The sequence below is a fragment of the Nilaparvata lugens genome, chromosome X, assembly GCF_014356525.2.
Source record: "Nilaparvata lugens isolate BPH chromosome X, ASM1435652v1, whole genome shotgun sequence".
NCBI lineage: Eukaryota > Metazoa > Arthropoda > Insecta > Hemiptera > Delphacidae > Nilaparvata > Nilaparvata lugens.
Genome location: NC_052518.1, coordinates 22,002,446 through 22,021,959, shown reverse-complemented (window position 1 = coordinate 22,021,959; position 19,514 = coordinate 22,002,446). Strand labels below are relative to the sequence as shown.

The window sequence follows — 19,514 nt, the reverse complement described above, 5'->3', positions numbered from 1 at the left end:
CTTATTTCGAATTCCCACAATGTACATAAGATTTGACACATTTTGAAACAAGTCAAACAAGATATGGTTATTCTATTTGTTCATACAACAATGAAAAACGTAGAATGATTGAAAATTAAAAGCAGGCTTATCCCTTAATATTATATTCCCGAATTTTGATTGAAAAATAGTCCAAAAAGGCTACCTATGTTTCGTTACCACTTTCAAAAACGATATTTCTTATCCCAAAATAATGATAATGCGTTTCAATATCATGTTCGTGTGTTTAATTGAACTATCAAATGAACATGGTCTAATGAACTATGAATTATGTTTTTAGGAAACGATCGAACAGCATAACGTCGAAATCAAGCATCTGGAATTCCAGAACGACGAATACAGGATGAGCCTGGAAAAGGCGTTAGAAAATGGACATTGTCTTCAGCAAAGGATAGACCATCTGGAGTCAGTGACCGATCTCGATGTCCAGCAAATAATGGCTTTGCAAAAGCAGTTGCAGAACTCACTACCCAACCACAATTTGAAGAATATGTCAGGTAAGTTTCAACTAGCATTTTTAATTTAAACCTACTACTCACATACACACAAGCGCAGTCTTGCGCAGTCTTGTTCTGTGTGTGTGTGTGTGTGAGTAAAGGGACGGTCTGTCTACCTGTATACTACGTAGTATACATAGTATATCAATGGCGCAGGTAGGCAGGGCGTGTGTGCCTGCGCGTGGGGGAGCGAGGGTCGGCTTAATCTTTCAGGGCTCATGGCAGTCTGGACAATCTATATAGAAATAAACAAACAATTTTCAACATTTTTAGTTTACAATGATTAATATAACTGGTCTTCTGCCAAATTAATGATACAATTTACCAGTGTATCTTTAATAGTATGTCGATTTTGTTACGGTTCGCAATAAAAGCTATCATCATTCCTATATGTGCAGCTTTTATTTGTTAAAAAGAAATTTTAATTGGCTAAGAAAATGATAAATGAATTCAAAATATAGCTGGCGCTATTTAACATCATTTTCAGCACAAGACTCATCACTTTCTCTATTGGTTTAGTAAACAGGGTCTAGCAGTATGCATATAAAAATACTAAAGTTTGTGTGTATAAGTTGTTTTTCAATTTGCTATTTCTTTGCTAATAAATTTATATTTAGGATGCCTCAAATGTATTTTTTATTTTTCTTTCGTTCAATAACGATCCTTTTGCACTTCTACTTGGGTGGTGTAATTTGATTAAACAAGTATTGTATTGCTAATATTTTGCTGTAGAAAGTGCACTTTAGATTGAACATTTTACAGTACATTCTATAAAATTTTAAGGGTTTGTGAATAAAAAGTATTGATAAAGTCATTGAAGATTAATTATTTTCAAAAAGAAAACCAAAAATTACTAGTTGGTTCAATTAAAAAAATATATCAATATTAAATACCATATTATATGTTTCTACTCTAGTTTTTTCTCCGATATTGGTTTTCTGAAATATTTTTATGCTGTCTTTCAGGCGCAATAATTGAAAATGAGAATGAGAAACTGAAAGATGTTGGACTCAATGAACTGATAGAATTGAGAGAGAAATTGAATCGACAATTCGACGATGAAAGGGTTAATAATGAATACATCACTCTTCTTCATGGTAAGTTTATGAATGTTTCAATCTTATAAATAACATTCCAAATGGTCTATCCAATCAACAAGTAACAAATTATTCATTTTTGAAAGTAAAAATAAACTATAATAAAAAATTACTATTTGCTAACAACAATCTATAATATATACAAATTTTCAACTCTTTACGGTCTTCAATTTTATTTTTATTTCACTTATTTTTTTCCATATTATTCAAGTTGTCTAAGGACAAGACAAGTTTTTAAGAATAAATTCCATTTACTGAAAAACTTCGGACATAACCTTGAAGTTCAGTATATACGATCGAACACGGACTAAGCGCAACCTGGAGGCCGCTATAATAATTATTGTCATTTTATAAATTTCAAATTTATAAAAAATGTTCTGCAATGCTGTTATTCCGAACATGTTTTATTATACCATTAGTTCTCAACTAGATTCTTATGTCAGGAATACTTGAGGTCGTTGTCCTTTTTGATTCAGGAAATTATTTCGTGTATTTATTTTCATTTTATTTGCATTTCCATCTTCAGTGTATCTGTATACTGCTTTGTTATATCTGTAGCGAATAAATTGTATCCATTGCTGTTACAGCTCAATTGGAAATAATGTCGAAAGAAAAGTTGAAGAAAATACAAGAAATCAACAGTATGGAAGGTGAGTCTAGTGCATCTATTGAAATTCTGTTGAAGTTTTTTATCCTCATGCAGTATCCTCATTCTAGTTATTCGAAACTAATGACAGCCAGTGCAACCTTGAATCTAGCCCATTTTGATGATGCTCGCGCCAAAAGAAAGGGCACATTTCGATTGTTGAAAAATAATGAAAACACAAATTTGAAATTGTCAACCACTTTTTATAAATAGTTTGTGCGTGGTTGATGAGAAATAATGAAAGTACCCAAGTTGAAAATTATAATATAAATATTTTATAAAAAGTGGTTGACAATTTCAAATTTGTGTTTTCATTATGGAAAAGTACCACAACATCACTCACAACACAACTGTAATGTTGAAAAATAGGTCAAGAATGAGGAATAAAGTCAAAAGTTCGACGTAACGGATTTTTTATCACTGTGTCTAAACAAAGTAAATCACCATCAACAATGGTTTCTGAACAAGACAGGAACAATTTAATGATATATTTTCATTGAATATCCCTTGATTGATTTTGTTCTCATTGTTGAAAATGATGCATTATTGAACAATCATGAGGCTTTGGTAAATGTTCTAAGAGTTAATTTACTCGGTCAATTGACGTGTTATACAATTATTGATCCCCAAATTTTCCAACTCATTCACTAATACTGATGTTCTATTTTCGTTTTAGCAATTGTGGAATCGTTCAGTGATGATGTGAGTAACTGTCGAGAGGAGAAAAAAATGATTGAAGATGTCATCAATTCTTTGCCTCCTAAAATTGAGAAAGTACTTGTAAGTTGAATATATTTCAATATATTATTAAATATTCATATTTTAGAGAGATCGATTGATGTATCATACATTTACATCATACACCATAATTATGTGTTGCATAAATATAGTGGCAGTAAGTGAATAATATGCAGAATGCTAATGTCCTCATCACAGTTGAATTTTTATAGCAGACGTACATAACCTAAAATCATCTATATTATACTCTGTTGACTCGTTAGGCAATGTTCCTTATCATTAAACAATGTCTCCCATGTTTCTTATCTTTACCACTACTTTGATAAAAGCAGTGAAGATATTTATTACTCTATTCCTGTTGGATTCGTTTGGTTGATTTTACAAACTATATATCCATTTTACGCTAGTGCTCAAAAAATGAATCTGAATTGAAATTAATTATATTCTATAACATGATTTTAAAGAGTAAAATCATAATCTAATTATGGATTATAATGATTGATTTTACTTTTCTTCTCATCCATCTTTTCCTTTTGGTTCCTCTCTCTCCTCTTCTCTTCTTTTATTTTTCTCTTATATTTTGTTATTTGGGCTCAGCTCTCCTAGATTTTTCTATTAATTTAGCATAATAATAACAACATTAATAACTCATAAAACCAACACATTACAGGGTGAACAGCTAGAAGGATATTCGATGAAAGTTAGTAACCAAAATTCATTTGCCAACTCGGGAATCGAACCCGGTGTTCCTAATTTGTGGTTAGGCATGCTTTAACCAATTACACCAAAGTGACAATCTCTGGATAGCAACGCTCATTTTATACTAACCATTCAACAGTCTAAAGACAGTCTACAGATGGAAAGAAATGAGAGATTGCATTTGTTCAAATTGAAGTAAAATTGAACATTTTTTTTAGGATTTACCAATAGAACTTCGAGCGAGATTAGGCAATAGCCTCAACGAATCTGAGCCTATTACCAAAGAGAGTTTGTTGGGTAAGCTAATATATGTTTTCAGCAAATTTATTCAATTTTCAATTTTGATTTTTTTAATTTTATCAATTGTTTGTTGTGTGCATTTTTGAAAAATGTTATCTCACATAATTCGATTTAACCTACTAATTTACACAAGTTCACTGCTTGGTGATCGTTTCTGAGCACGTTGCTTTTGAAAGCAATATTATTGTTTCACATAACTGAAAAAATAACAGTCACACATTTTCTGGTGATTTTCTTATAATATTTGGCATGAAGAATAGAAATAATGTGACTGTTTTTGCAATAACTTAATCATTGTCGATAATTAACGTGCAGACATGATGCTTTCTGGAGAAAACTAATATGGGGTCTTTCACGAATAAACACATTCAAATACTTTAATAAATTATGAAAAAATGTTGATGAATTTAGAAGAAATTTGATTAGATTTTATACAAATATCAATAATTTTTCAAATATTTTTATCAAATTTAAATATATTTATATTATGAATATCTTTGTGCTAGTTATTAGCACGATATACATCTCATTTCTTTCTCTTTGGCTGAGCATAATTCTCACTTCAGCCGTAGGCTTGTGCGTGGTTGATGAGAAATGAAAGTACCCAAGTTGGAAATTAAACCACTGGGAAATAATTTATTAGCTCATTACTGTCAGTTGTTGAAGCTGCCTTAATTAGTCACCCTTTCAACGGGATATAATGAGAGCTATTAAATGACCCAGACCACATTCTTTTACTTAATAGAGATTAAAACCTTTAAGCTCAGTATAATCGTCTGTTTTATTCAATCATTTGAGTTTCAGCTAAATTATCTTTAAACTCATAAAATTAAGTTTCAGCTGAAAGTAAAATTCAAGTGTGTTTTAAAATGATAAAACAATGTATAATTGTTTTTAAATTTATTAACACAGTCTGTGCACTGCTGATTCATTTTATTTTCACAAATTTATTTATGTGTTGTACTCTAATAATTACAGATATTGTAATCTATTTCAAAGAAATACAAGAGGCGTAAGCCCAAAGGAGTCTTTACTAATTTTAACAAAACATTTTACTTGATGTAATTTTAGTGAAATGAGAAATTTCACATACCTTAATAAATTTGAATGTATTCAATTCTATAAAAACTAATTGTGATTTGTTTGTTCAAGATTAATACTTCTAACAAAATCTTCACTGCAAAATAAATTATGAAAAAATGTTGATGAATTTAGAAGAAATTTGATTAGATTTTATACAAATATCAATAATTTTTCAAATATTTTTATCAAATTTAAATATATTTATATTATGAATATCTTTGTGCTAGTTATTAGCACGATATACATCTCATTTCTTTCTCTTTGGCTGAGCATAATTCTCACTTCAGCCGTAGGCTTGTGCGTGGTTGATGAGAAATGAAAGTACCCAAGTTGGAAATTAAACCACTGGGAAATAATTTATTAGCTCATTACTGTCAGTTGTTGAAGCTGCCTTAATTAGTCACCCTTTCAACGGGATATAATGAGAGCTATTAAATGACCCAGACCACATTCTTTTACTTAATAGAGATTAAAACCTTTAAGCTCAGTATAATCGTCTGTTTTATTCAATCATTTGAGTTTCAGCTAAATTATCTTTAAACTCATAAAATTAAGTTTCAGCTGAAAGTAAAATTCAAGTGTGTTTTAAAATGATAAAACAATGTATAATTGTTTTTAAATTTATTAACACAGTCTGTGCACTGCTGATTCATTTTATTTTCACAAATTTATTTATGTGTTGTACTCTAATAATTACAGATATTGTAATCTATTTCAAAGAAATACAAGAGGCGTAAGCCCAAAGGAGTCTTTACTAATTTTAACAAAACATTTTACTTGATGTAATTTTAGTGAAATGAGAAATTTCACATACCTTAATAAATTTGAATGTATTCAATTCTATAAAAACTAATTGTGATTTGTTTGTTCAAGATTAATACTTCTAACAAAATCTTCACTGCAAAATAAATTTATGAAAAATCTTCTTTTCAACTGTATTCTTATTCAATCATTTAGCATCACACAATTTCCAGAAAAGTACCTCAGGCTTAATCCCAAAACGGTTCCAATTCTAATTTATACGATTTTAGCTAGGATATATCTTTCACATTTTTGAATTGAACACTCCAATGTAAAAGTAAAGTAGTAGGAGAAATCTCTGGTTTGAGGCCTGGTTCCTCTGCTAACAATATTTTAATATTGTTATTATTATTACAATATTGTCAACAATATTTTAATATTTAATCTACAGGGTGATTCTTAATTATGGTAAAATAATTTAATACGTGATAGTAGAGGTAAAAATAAGAAAAAAAGTTCCTATTAAAATGTATCCATAAACGCTTCATTAGCGAGCTATACAGAGTGAAAGATTTCGCCCGGAATTCAGTTCCTCTGGTGAAATACACCGATACTGAATTGTTTGGGGAATGGTTTTTGATAAACTTATGCTGGATTAATATGGAAAAATATCTGAAAAATTGAATAAAACTAGTCTGGAAGCTGTAGTGTGAGTAGTTTTTGAGAAAAAAGTTGAAATATGCGAAAAATCTAAGTAGAAAAACACAGACTTCTACGTTTGATGCCCAATAACTTTCTTTAATGAGAGAACTAATAACTCATAGGTTGTAGCTGATTGCAAAACATGAATTTAAAGAACAGCTGATTCATTTTGTTTTAAATAAGAAAATATTTAAGAGAAATATTGTAGCTCATTGTTGAACAAAACAACAAACTGTAAGTTAGGCCTACTGTAACCGCGCTGTTTTTTTTGTTTAATCTATTAACCAGTTATTTGTAACCATTTCACTTAGCTTTCGTGAGAATCATGCATGATGGAGCTCCAGCACACTTCAGTGTTGCTGTTTGTGAACACTTGAATCACAGCTTTCCAAATCAATGGATAGGCCGAGGTGGGCCAGTACCATGGCCAGCTAGGTCACCAGACTTAAATCCTTTGGATTTTTATCTTTGGGGACACTTGAAAACCTTAGTATACAATTCTCCGATTAATACCATTGAAGAACTCCGATTAAGGATTTTGAACGGAATAGAAATGATAAAGCAGACTCCTGGAATATTTGAACGGGTCCGACAATCGATGAGAAGACGTCTGAACATATGCATTCAGAACAAAGGAGGTCACTTTGAACATCATCTTCAGTCTTTTGGTATAAGTTTAATGTCATTTAGATATGTTACTTTCATATGAAAATAAAACTTTTCATAAAAAACCGAATATTTTATTTGCAATCAGCTACAACCTATGAGTTATTAAACACTCCTCATAAAACAGCAAATGTTTGTGGTGTAATGTACTACATAAGAATACATTTTATTCAACTTTTTTTTAAATTTAGTTTACACAGCTCACATAATTATTTTCAGAATTAAATTCTCTACAATTTTTATTGCAAAAAATTATTTGTTTACTGGTCATTAAAGAAAGTTATTGGGCATCAAACGTAGAAGTCTGTGTTTTTCTACTTAGATTTTTTGCATATTTCAACTTTTTTCTCAAAAACTACTCACACTACAGCTTCCAGACTAGTTTCATTCAATTTTTCAGATATTTTTCCATATTAATCCAGCATAAGTTTATCAAAAACCATTCCCCAAACAATTCAGTATCGTTGTATTTAATCAGAGGAACTGAATTCCGGGCGAAATCTTTCGCTCGCTAATGAAGCGTTTATGGATATATGTTTAGCCTATAAGAACTTTTTTTCTTATTCTTACCTCTACTATCACGTACCTATTAAATTATTTTACCATAATTAAGAATCATCCTTTATAACTAAAACATTGTCTACTCAACATCCATCAACAATAATAACATGCAATTCATGACAATGATTCGTGTTAATGATTATATTGATGACAGCAAATGGCAGATTTAATTAGTTTTTGTCTGCAGTCATCCTCAGTATGACTATATTATGTTGCTATATGATTTCAATTCCTTTGCTTGTTTGAATTTTATTTTTCAATCTCCCTAATCAGTTAGATTCTTGTATGTTTTATTCATTTTTATAGGGAACATAGTACATCTATTTATAATGTTCAATTTATTTTTGATTTTCAATTTCTTTTTCATAGATGTAATTTACACGATCAGTTTAATTTTTTGTTTGATTTATTTATTTATGATTTTCGATTTCTCTTTTTATAGATGTCATCTATAGTTTGCGACTAGATGCAAAATTCGACGCTTGCACCATTATTATATTGAAAGGTTGAGTTTGTTGTAGTAGGCATGGGGATTTTCCTTTATAAGCTTTGTAAATATCTTGCCGATACTGTTTGATAACATTCAAGGTATAAGGTAATTCCTCGTTTGTGTATGTTATTACAATTATGTTTTCTCAACTTTATGCATGCTTTTGTACGCATATTGAACTTATGCACGCTGTACTCATGTTGAATCTATGTTGTTATTAAAAAGTGTTTGCTAACCAAGTCGAATTTATTGGTATTTAAGAATTTATCTTGCAATATTTCTTTCATTTTGGAAAACTGGAACCTTCTATACATATGCAAGTCAGTGCAAATTTTTTGGTGCCGGATGTAATTATGGTATATGGGAGTATTCAACGATCAACCATAAATTGGATACTATGAAAATTGGTAATAAGTAATAGCAATGGTATAATATTTATTTGATATATGCTAATTTCTACATCTACCGCTATATTTATTTTTGTAAAAGTTTTACACACACACACACACACACACACACCACAAACCAATAACCAAAAACCACTTTTTTGGATTCAGGGGACCTTGAAACATATATCTCTTTTACTTTGTAATCACAATCAATTACTTTGTATTTATATAAATAAATAAACAGCCATCATTCAAAAATCTGAACTAGTTATTAATTTTTCAATTAAATGTATTTTACAATTTTAACTGCTTTTGTATTCTGCTTAATATATTGTATAATCTGTCCACACTGGATTGAGAATTCATTAATTTGAGTGTAAAGTGGCGTCTTCCTATTATTCTTTTGCTCTAGGAAAGGCTTTAATTTTGTTGTTTTCTTTCAACTGTCTTAAAGATACGTTCATCGAACCCTAACCACCTAAAAATCCAAAAAATGAATTTTAATCTCTCAACAGCTCAATCAAATTCAGATGAAAATTTATAATTTTTTCCACTATCCTTGGACAATGAAATTGCGTTAACTACCGCAGTTGATAAGGTCGTTTCAATACTATAACTCTTACATGAATTTATATGTTTTTATTAAAGTGACAATGATTGAAACTTCTGTTCAAGAATAATTCTTGTTCTCATCGATTACTGTGAAATTCTAAAGATTGAATGAAAATCTTCGTCTCTGAAAATAAGAATAATTTTGCTGGTGCTTGTTTCTTGGCAATTTTAAATCCCTTGATACAAAAAACTAAATTTTCAAATTACAGTTCTAAAAGCATCTCCTAAACCCTGTATAATTTCATTAGAATGTTCATTATGTCCATTAGAATTCAATTCAATTTATTTTTTCCTTCTGAATACAATTCAAAGCTGTTACATAGAATCTTGAGCAATAAAGTTTTTACAATTCAAGAAACGATATAATATACTTACTAAAATCAAACAACAAAATATAGAACTATACTAAACAATAAAACTCTTGAGCTATCACAATTTTATTCTTGTATAAAATTCTTGTATCAGATAGGAAAGAGCTTACATAGGCAACAAAGGCCTGTGCGTAAGCTCGAGTTATCATAACAATATGCTCCATATCTATAATTATAAAGAGAGATCTCAATTTTTATTAGAGATCTAAACTACATTAAAATAATTTTCAATGATGAATCTAAATTCCCATGCATTAAGAAGGGATATAAAAGTGGAAAACTGAATGATAAATAACTTTAAATTCATAAATAAAAGATGATGAAAACCAAGGAATTGCGAGAAAGGCTACAATTTAAATAACAAATACAAGAGTCAGGAAAAGCAGAACAGACAAGCATGACAGAACAGAAAAAAATCTCTGAAGGCGCCCAAATTGAATTAAACACGCGCACCCCCAGTAACAATGAGTGAGACGGCATTATCCTCACTGATATCAAACAGCCAGTTCTTCAAGTGCCACTTGAACGCAGAGGTAGAAACTACATCCAACAATCTATTCTGGTTGGAACGGAGAAGGAAATTTCGGAATAAAATATGAGAAATGTAAAAGCAATTTGTCATTGAAAAGGATCTTGTTTGTTGTATTGTGTTTACACCTACTGCTGATGCATATCTTGTATTATATGAATGTTCTGTTCTGTAGGAGTAAATATTGAATGGGAATTATTATAGATGTAGATCAACAGATCTTTTATGAAAAGTTTTCTCAGTGACAAAACTCTGGACTCACTAAAAAGTAACGCAGAGGAATATCTTCTACTCTTTTTTAAATCTGCCTTAAGAATTGATTTCTGAACAGTCTCCTATCTGCTAATGTGCACCTGGTAGGCAGCACCCCAGGCCAGTAAACCATATGATAACAATGACTGGACGAAGGCATGATACTTACTTTACTTACTTTCGCTGGCTCTACAGTCCGGTGTGGACCTTGGCCTCCCTCACGATTTGCCTCTATGCTTCTCTGTCTCCTGCCTTTCTCCTCCACGACCGCACTCCCATGATATGCAAGTCCTCTTCCACATCCCGTAGCCACCTCTTCCTTGGTCTTCCACGCTTTCTAATCCCCATCATTTGTGCGTTCATCAAGTTGTTGGGTAACCTGTCTGTTCCCATTCTTGTCACGTGACCAAGCCACCTTATTCTTGTGCGCTTTGATGAACCGCACAATATCTTCTTCATTCAGGAACATGTTCACCTCTGCGTTACTCCTTGCTCGCCAACCTTCCGCTGTTCTCACTGGTCCCAAAACTCTTCTTATAATCTTAATTTCGAAGATGCGCAGCGCATTAATTTCTTTAACATTTAATGTCCATGCCTCTGCGCCTTAAGTCACTACTGGTCTAATAAGAGTTTTGTAGATTTTCAATTTCGTTCCTCGAGAAAGGATCTTGGACTTCATTATTCTTAAGTTGGCGAAATACGCTCTATTTCCAGCTAAGATTCTGCTATGAATATCCTCTTGTATCCTACTCTCATTATTGATTATAGTGCCTAGATATTTAAATTCCCTCACACCATTTAACTGTTGACCCAGACTTGTAATGTCAGTTATCTGTATGCGTCTATCTTCTGCCGTCATTTTGAGGTACTTAGACTTTTCTGTGTTAATATCCAGGCCTATTTTCTTTCCTTCTTCTTTTAATACTCCCAACATATCCAGTAGGTTTTGTTTTGACCGTGAAATGAGTACAACATCATCTGCGTAGGCACATACTTGGTCCGATTTAAATGTAATGTTGCCATTTATCTTTAGAGCTTGGAGAACCGTATTCAACGCCAGATTAAATAACACTGCTGACAAGGCATCTCCTTGTCTCACACCGCTTGTTACAGCAAAGGGTCTACTACATCTGTTCTCTATCTTGACACAGGAATGAGCACCATTCATTGTAATAAGAATTAACTTTATCAGTTTGTGTGGTATTCCGACTTTCATGAGAATTTTTGGCAGTATATTTCTATTGATAGAATCAAAGGCTTGCCGGAAGTCTACAAACATTCAATGTAGATCAACATTTTATTCGTAGCACTTTTCCATCATTTGTCTCATCACAAAAATTTGAAGGCATGATACATCTGTCTAATTTCCCTAGCATTTAAAACATCACTGAGACACCTGAATGCATATATATATTTTCTTAATTTCGACAATAAGTTAGTATGTTCTGCCCATCTCACTCTCGAATCAAACACCACCCCCAGATACTTATAAGAAGAAACTCTTTGTATCACTTCACAAGAACAAGCATTCCTCTCATCAACTCCACATTCGTGAATTCTCAATGGATGTAAATTGGAATCTGAGTTATTACTTAGACTAATGGGCATAAACTTGGTTTTTGCAATATTAAGAGAGAGGGTATTATGATCCAACCATTTCTTGATAGATCTTAGGTCAGACTCAGCTCTATCACGAGCCTCCACCCAAGTTCTCCCTTCAACAAAAAATAAAGTGTCATCTGAAAAAAGAAATAGCCTCCCATGTAAATTTAATCTGGAAATGTTATTGACATATATGAGAAATAGTAAGGGCCCGAGAGTGCTTCCCTGTACCACCCCAAACTTGACAGGAAGCTCATTACCATTTACTCCATTAATTGAAACACACTGCCTCCTTCCAGATAAATAACTAGTAAACCATGCAAGCGAATTCCCAGTGACATCCAAAGCTGACAATTTTCTGATAAGGTTCCTCCGATCAATACTATCAAAAGCTTTTTTGAGGTCAAGGAAGATTAAGATTGGATGCATATTATTAGATAGAGAAAAATTAAGCTGCTTGTTTACATCAAACAATATATCCGAAACATTTTTGTCACCTCTAAAACCGTATTGGCAGTCTGCCAGAATGCCGTTAGTCGCAAGATAACTAACAAGTTGTTCTTTTACAATTCTTTCAAGAACCTTCGAAAAAACACTTGAAAGAGAAATAGGCTGAAAGCTGTTTTTGTCAGTAAAAATACCAGACTTATGCAAGGCAAACACTTTGGCAATTTTAAAAATATCAGGAAAAACTCCAGTCTCCAAGCTAAGATTAATAAGGTCGAAAAATGGTTTAATAAAAATAAATAGGTTTTCTTTCAATAAGGAGGCCGAAAAACCATCAATACCCGGGGCAGACCCGCCTCGCAAGGCATTGACATGCCCAATAACTTCAAGTTCTGACACCGTGTGGAGGGTGAACCTAGTGTCCAACCCAAAGTCCCAGTCATCAACCAACAAAGCACCGCCCGAGTCAATTGAGCCGGCCAAATTCTGTCCTACAAACGAAAAAAATAATTGAAATTGTCTGCTACATCTCTGCAAACAGTAGGATTTATAGTAGTTACAGATGGTAGAAATTTATTAATGGGAAAATTTTGTTTAACATTATTCCAGCCTGCCAGTTCGTTAATAGTTCGCCAAAACATTTTTGGATTCCTCTGATATTGATCCAGCTTTCTTCTAAAATATGATAGTTTTGTTGCTTTTAGAATGTTTGTTACATGTTGTCTGAAATTACGATAATATATCTTTAGCTCCTCATTCAAGGGATGCTTTTTGATTCTCTTGCTTATTTTATCTCTTTCACGGATCAATTTAATGAGGTCCAGGGTGTTCCATGGCTTGAGTTTTTTCATTCTCGTCGACGACTGCCTAAAGGGTTTTTTGAATTATTCAACGTCTCTGAAAAATTTTGACAAAAATTGGCTGAACAAGTTTCAACATCCTGATTATTATTTATAATGCTGTCCCAGTCAGCCTGACAAAGATTTTGGTACAGCAAAGCACGGTCAATGAATTCTCCTGCGGGTTCAATGTAGTTATTGGCCTGTCAGTTGAGAAGGATATTGTTAAACCAATGCTGTAATGATCCGTTATATTCAACTGTAGTGTAGCCGACTTTACATCATATATGTTCTGGTACCGAAGAAAAAAGTCATCTAAACAAGTACTCGAGTCATTTGCTACTCTGGTCGGTTTGTCTATGCATTGGGTGAGACCCGCTCCTAGGAGAGTATTCATGTATATGTCAGTATCTTGAGAAAATTGCCTATTAGATCCAAGTTAAGATCACCAGTCCATATTACGCTTACGTCTCTATTAATGTTATTCACAATTTGCTGTAGAGAATGGAGAAGTAATTGGATATCGCTATCAAACGTGCGATAGAATGCTAATAAATTAAAGATTTTATTGTAAAAAGTAAAATCCAGCTTGAGCCCATGAACAACACCAAGAGAAACCTGGTTAGAGATAACTGATAAACGATTACTGTAGAAAAGAATGACCCCATCGGCTCTATTGCGCTGTTTATCGGTAAAAACAACTACATAACCCTCAATCGGCTGCACCTCCTCATCGCCTCGTAGCCAGCACTCAGACAAAACTATTATATCTATTCTGGGCAATTCAATCAAATAAATTAGGAGCTCGTCGAAATTCCTGGAAAAACTTCTTATATTAATGTGCAATATTGTAAGTTTGTCCTCGCCATTCCTGGTTGAGAAAAAAGTTTCATATTCAGAAATATTCTTCAATTCAGTACAAGGAAGAGAAAGAGTGATTGTATTGATTATCCTCATCTTCATCCATTACACAAAAAAACACAATCAATCATGGAAATCATAGAAAAAAAGTACAAAGATTAAAACTGAAATTAGTAATTATTCATTACCTCTGCTAGCCGCGCCAAAAAAGAAACAAAAATGAAGATACTTAGAAAAACAGAGATACTACAAATTCCTTTACCTCACAATTTACCATGTGGATTCAGAAAAAAAGTCTTTAGTAATAATTAATTATTATATCTTTACTAAAATGATAATGAAAACTCAAACAATGTCTCCCACCACTTTGTGCATCACTGTACACAAATTCTCGTCAACTAAATTCAATCATTAAGAAGTTTGACAGTAGCGTTCATTGATAAGAAGGCAGCCGTTAGTAAACAAAGGCCATAAAATAAGTAACTTTCGCTCCGCCTATAAATAAATGAGATTAGATTGAATGAATTAGAATTATAGGTCAAAACTGAAAATGAAAACTTACGTTATACTTCCTTGCTACAGTACTTTACTTGCTCCTTTTCAATCCAATCAAATGTATATTAAATTCAATTCCATGTATAAGCAAGAATGTGATAATAGGTAATGAAAATAGTTCTACTCTCAGAAGCTATGCATTATATACTCATATAATTTCGTCTATCTACGACAGACTCATGGAAGGTAATTAGCCTAATTACAGTTCTGCTCTAAAAATACGACAAGGTGATGGGCGACTCTAACACTAAAACCCAGAAGTGCTCAAAATGTGACTGATTCAAGTACAAAGCAACAATGAACAACAAATTATACAATAATCTCAGTACAAATAAATAAATAATAATTTAGAATAAAATAATCTCAGTCCTAGCTAGCAAAATTAAGTCCGTAAACACTATTGTAGATAGAATTTAGTAATAATGTATTGAAACAAATTTTAATTATGGGAATCAGATACATGGATGACTCAGAAAAATCCGAAAAATCGTTCTCGGTATAAATGCTGAAAGCCTTTCCGCCATCATCTATTCTTATTTTGATATTACCGGCATGATCAGTCCATACATATTTGATGTTCCTATCACGCTGAAGCTGTTTCGCCGTGGCAAACAGTAGGCCTACCCTACGCTCAGGCGTCAGTGACCTGTTGATGTAGATTGATCGAGACTCACCAGTCAAGCCAACGTGTCCAGTATTCAGATCTCTCTTCATCTTTCTCTTATGCATCAGATCATGAGCGTCTCCACGGCGCCCAAACTTGACGATGATACCAGGTGCGGGACAGTTATTCCTATTCTTCAACCTATTTATTCATTTATTTATTTATTCATTTATTTACAATGCAAATAACACTAATGTAATAACATTGAAAGATAAAATAATAAGGTAGTCCTTGTGCTATTTTTTTCCAAATTTATAGGTGACAAAGTCCAAGATAAGGTTAGAATTTCACGTCTACAATTTTTATATCATTTTGGTGCAAAATATACATTAAAACATGCAAGCATGGCAAGCATCAATGGAATCCTTTGCAATGTTCATTCCCACAGACTTGCAAACCTTGATAACAGTTTCTGTCACATCCTCATTAGCCAAAGATGGAACACCGTTGATTTCCAGGGTGTTTCTTCGCGAATACTGTTCCAGATCGTCCATCTGACATGAGACTGCGTTCAGTTCGGTATTTCATTAGAATGTTCTTAGCGGTACATTCAAAGTGAGGTTAGGCTTTATGCTGTTAGAAAAAAACAGCTGAAAATCTGAATTGTGATCGTCATATTAAATGGGGTTAGAGTTATGGAGTGATAGTTATGGTATTTAAAAAATAAATAAAGATTGAGGTTATGTTAGATCTTATCCAATAAGTGGATTGTGTGTTTATGGATTCATGTTGATAACATTCAATTTTTATATCATGTGTTGCATGTTCCAATACGTTTAAAAAAGCTTAATATTTTATGACTTTGAATTTCACCAATATTTCAATAAATTTTAAAACGCTTTTGAATGGCCTTTCATAATACAGTATTTTATTACGGATACTTGGTTCTTATTTCTAAAAATAAAAAAACGTCATTTCATAGTCATTTTGACACTTGAAAATGGCATACATAAGTGCTCGAAACCTTAGACCAGTTATAGAATAGACACGCTGGGAAGTCTAGCCTCTGAAGCCAACATCTACTGCCATATCGCCATATCGTGACGTCATCATGGGATAGAAAACTTTTCTGTAGTTTGTTTACAATGTTTTCCATAGCTTGTGTCTATTTCAGATGAAAGTAGATTATTATTAATGAAAATGGACATAATATGCTATGGAAAACAATGTAAACAAACTCTACAAAGAAGTTTTCTATCCGATGTTGACGTCACGATATGGCGATATGGCTGTAGATGTTCGCTTCATCGACTTTCAGAACGAATATACAATGGGGCGTGTCTATTCTACAACTGGTCTAAGCTTGAAACTAGTAATGTTTTTTTTATAAAAATGTAAAAAAATGGTACTAGTAATTTTTTATAATTAAACAGGGAAGTTTTATTGTGATACTTGAATCATGAAATAGTTATTTTTAGATAAACAATATTGCTATCATAACATAGAGGGTGACTTGCCAATTGACAGAATCCCAAACGACCGAAACGCTATATTTTCCCAAACGGCTGAAAACTACTTTTTTCCCAATTGGCAGAATTAATGAAATGTTGAAACTGGAACTTTCTCATTCAGCCGAATCCCAAATGGCAGAAAACTTTCAAGAATTTTCCCAATCGACAGAAAACGTTGTTTGTTGCATTGAGCCGAAAGTGTTGAGAGTCCCAAACGACCGAAAGTGATAGGTTTCCCAAACGACAGAAAGTTTCTCCAGTTTGTCGCAAATCACAGAAAGCGTTCTGCCAATTGGGAAAAAAGTAGTTTTCGGCCGTTTGGGAAAATATAGCGTTTCGGTCGTTTGGGATTCTGTCAATTGGGACCCTACGACATAGAGCGTTGATTGCTTAATTTATTATAAGTATTCTGCTTGTACAGTATTATTATCATTAACCCTATAGAGCTTACGAAACAGAGAACGCTGAGTGAAACCATGATTCACTAGTTTTTCTCTTCCACCAGCCATTTTTTGAAATAATACAACTTTTTTATGCTACATGTGGAGCTTTTTATCTCTGGAGTAACTTTTAGAATAAATTTATATGGTTGGAAATTTCATTATTAGTAGTTCATGATACTGAATCTATTCTCCTCAGTCAACTAGTGGAGCTTCATATTTTTTCAATTATTTGATAGGGAAGCCTCCGAATGTTACCATAAAAATTTGGGTGTTGATTCTATTATTTTGAATATGTAATCGGAAAAATTTGGGTGTTAATTTTATCATTTTATGTAATCGGAAAACCTCAGAATATTACCATACGAATTTGCGCGTTCCATTTTCTTCATGCCTGTTATGCTTATGAACTTAAGTGGTTTTTTGAAATAATATATAAGTTTTCTGTCATAACTCAACTAGTATCATTAAGAGCAATGTCTAGCCCGAGAAAGGTTCAGTTACATTGGATTACTTTAATAAATTTCAATTGTGGATTATTATTTAGACAATCTGTATCATATCATAGAGTGCAATTGGATGGCTGAATTCTGACATGTATCATGCTTATACTTATCATTTTTCTAATGAAACATTCTCATCTTAACTGATTTTTTTGAATCTCTACCACTGTCCAGTTGGGCATTAATTTCTACAAAAAATTGATTTTATCTTGAGAATAAGGATAATAATTTCTATTTGCCAATGAACAAATACAGAGATGCATTAGGTTTTTCAATCAATAAAAACATAGAAAAAATTGTCAACATAAAACACTAAAATCAAATAATATTAAAAATTACAATTTAGTACCAATATCAGTCTATAAAATCGTTTAGGTTATTAGAAGGAAGGTTTCTTAACACTACATTTGAGAAACTTTGCAATTATGAACTGATGAGAGTTCAATATAATTTATTGGGTTTTTTCTAAATCCATGTAGTGCAACCCAGCATTCCAATTTTTGAAACAAATGGAAATAAAAACAATAAAAATTAATTTCAAAATATTAATAAAATATTTTAAGAGAGAGAGAGACATATGCTTTCTTTAGAGGAACATTTCGATAACCTCTGCTCTATATTTTTCTATGGATTTCCTCAACATATTGAGAAATGAAACTTGTGCTGATTACACTAGCTAATCCTTTGTAGATTTTTATGAATAATTCAATAAAATCCGTAATTACAGAGCTACTTGCTGAATCAAGAGCGAAAACTGAGACTGCCGAGAAGAACTTAGCATCTAGGAAAGCAGAAGTTGAAAATACCAAAGAGAGTCTAGCACAGGCGACAAATGCGTACCTTAAGCAAAATGACAGACTTCTGGTAATTATTTACACTTTTTCCTTCAAATACATCTAGTGCAATAAATTGTATTGCAGAGGTCTATTAGTCGTTATGTAACAAACTTGAATGTTCCATCATAGTTATAAATGGTAGGGTTGAGAGTTAGAGAGAGAACTTGAAAGTCCTAACTCCACCTAACAAAAAAATTGTTGAAAAAATTTAAACGATTGTCTAAATTGAATAAACAATTTCATTCAATTTCAAGAATAAATGTACCTCTACTATTAGACTTGTACTATTAAATTTGTCTCCCTTCAAATACATCTTTATTGGGATGAATAGTATTCTATCGGTCTAGTATTCATGATTTACTTGAATATCTTAATTTTCTATTTATAAGAACTTTTCACAAATGTCTAACATTCTAATTTGTACTCTCAATAACTTATGTATAATATTTCAATGAAAAAATTGGTCCGGAAAGTAATCATACATAAGATATAAAGGACTATCTATTATTTATTGTTTGCTACTTGTAACTTATAGCTAAGATAGAAGTCTATATAAATCTCAAATAGTTAATAAAATGGCGAAGTTTTTCCAATGTTGAAAACATATTTTTATTTGAAAAAATCGAGAAAATAATGTTTGAAATTTGTCATGGAATTCAACGAATGTATTTTTTTCAACTCTGAGCGCTCACATAAAAAGTTCAAAAACGTCAAAGGAAAAAATATATTTATCTTATTGGAAATTTACTCCTCTCTCTCCAACCATATCAAACTAGACTTGAGTAAATTACAATTTTACTTTATAAAATTCGATTATAACTTATTCCAAAATGCATGGATGTCTGAATGAATAACTCAGAAGAATAATGTAGATACATAGAAAAAATATAGCATCTATGCTATC

General features: G+C 32.1%; 1 protein-coding gene across 7 annotated transcripts in view; it reads left to right on the top strand.

Annotated features, from left to right (window-relative positions):
• Positions 1–19,514, top strand: part of LOC111055186 (sarcolemmal membrane-associated protein) — a 56,096-nt gene that overhangs the window by 15,792 nt on the left and 20,790 nt on the right. For 5 of the 7 annotated variants that reach the window (XR_005573294.1, XM_039443004.1, XM_039443008.1 and 2 more), the window contains exons 10-16: positions 320–536; positions 1,502–1,633; positions 2,221–2,283; positions 2,956–3,059; positions 3,935–4,013; positions 8,212–8,274; positions 18,502–18,638. Coding sequence is in view for 5 of the 7 variants with exons in the window: in XM_039443004.1 (XP_039298938.1) it covers positions 320–536; positions 1,502–1,633; positions 2,221–2,283; positions 2,956–3,059; positions 3,935–4,013; positions 8,212–8,274; positions 18,502–18,638 (795 nt within the window). In the remaining 2 variants the exon portion in view is untranslated. The remainder of the gene's footprint in view (positions 1–319; positions 537–1,501; positions 1,634–2,220; positions 2,284–2,955; positions 3,060–3,934; positions 4,014–8,211; positions 8,275–18,501; positions 18,639–19,514) is intronic. The other 2 variants (XR_005573296.1, XM_039443007.1) reach the window with 1 other exon arrangement.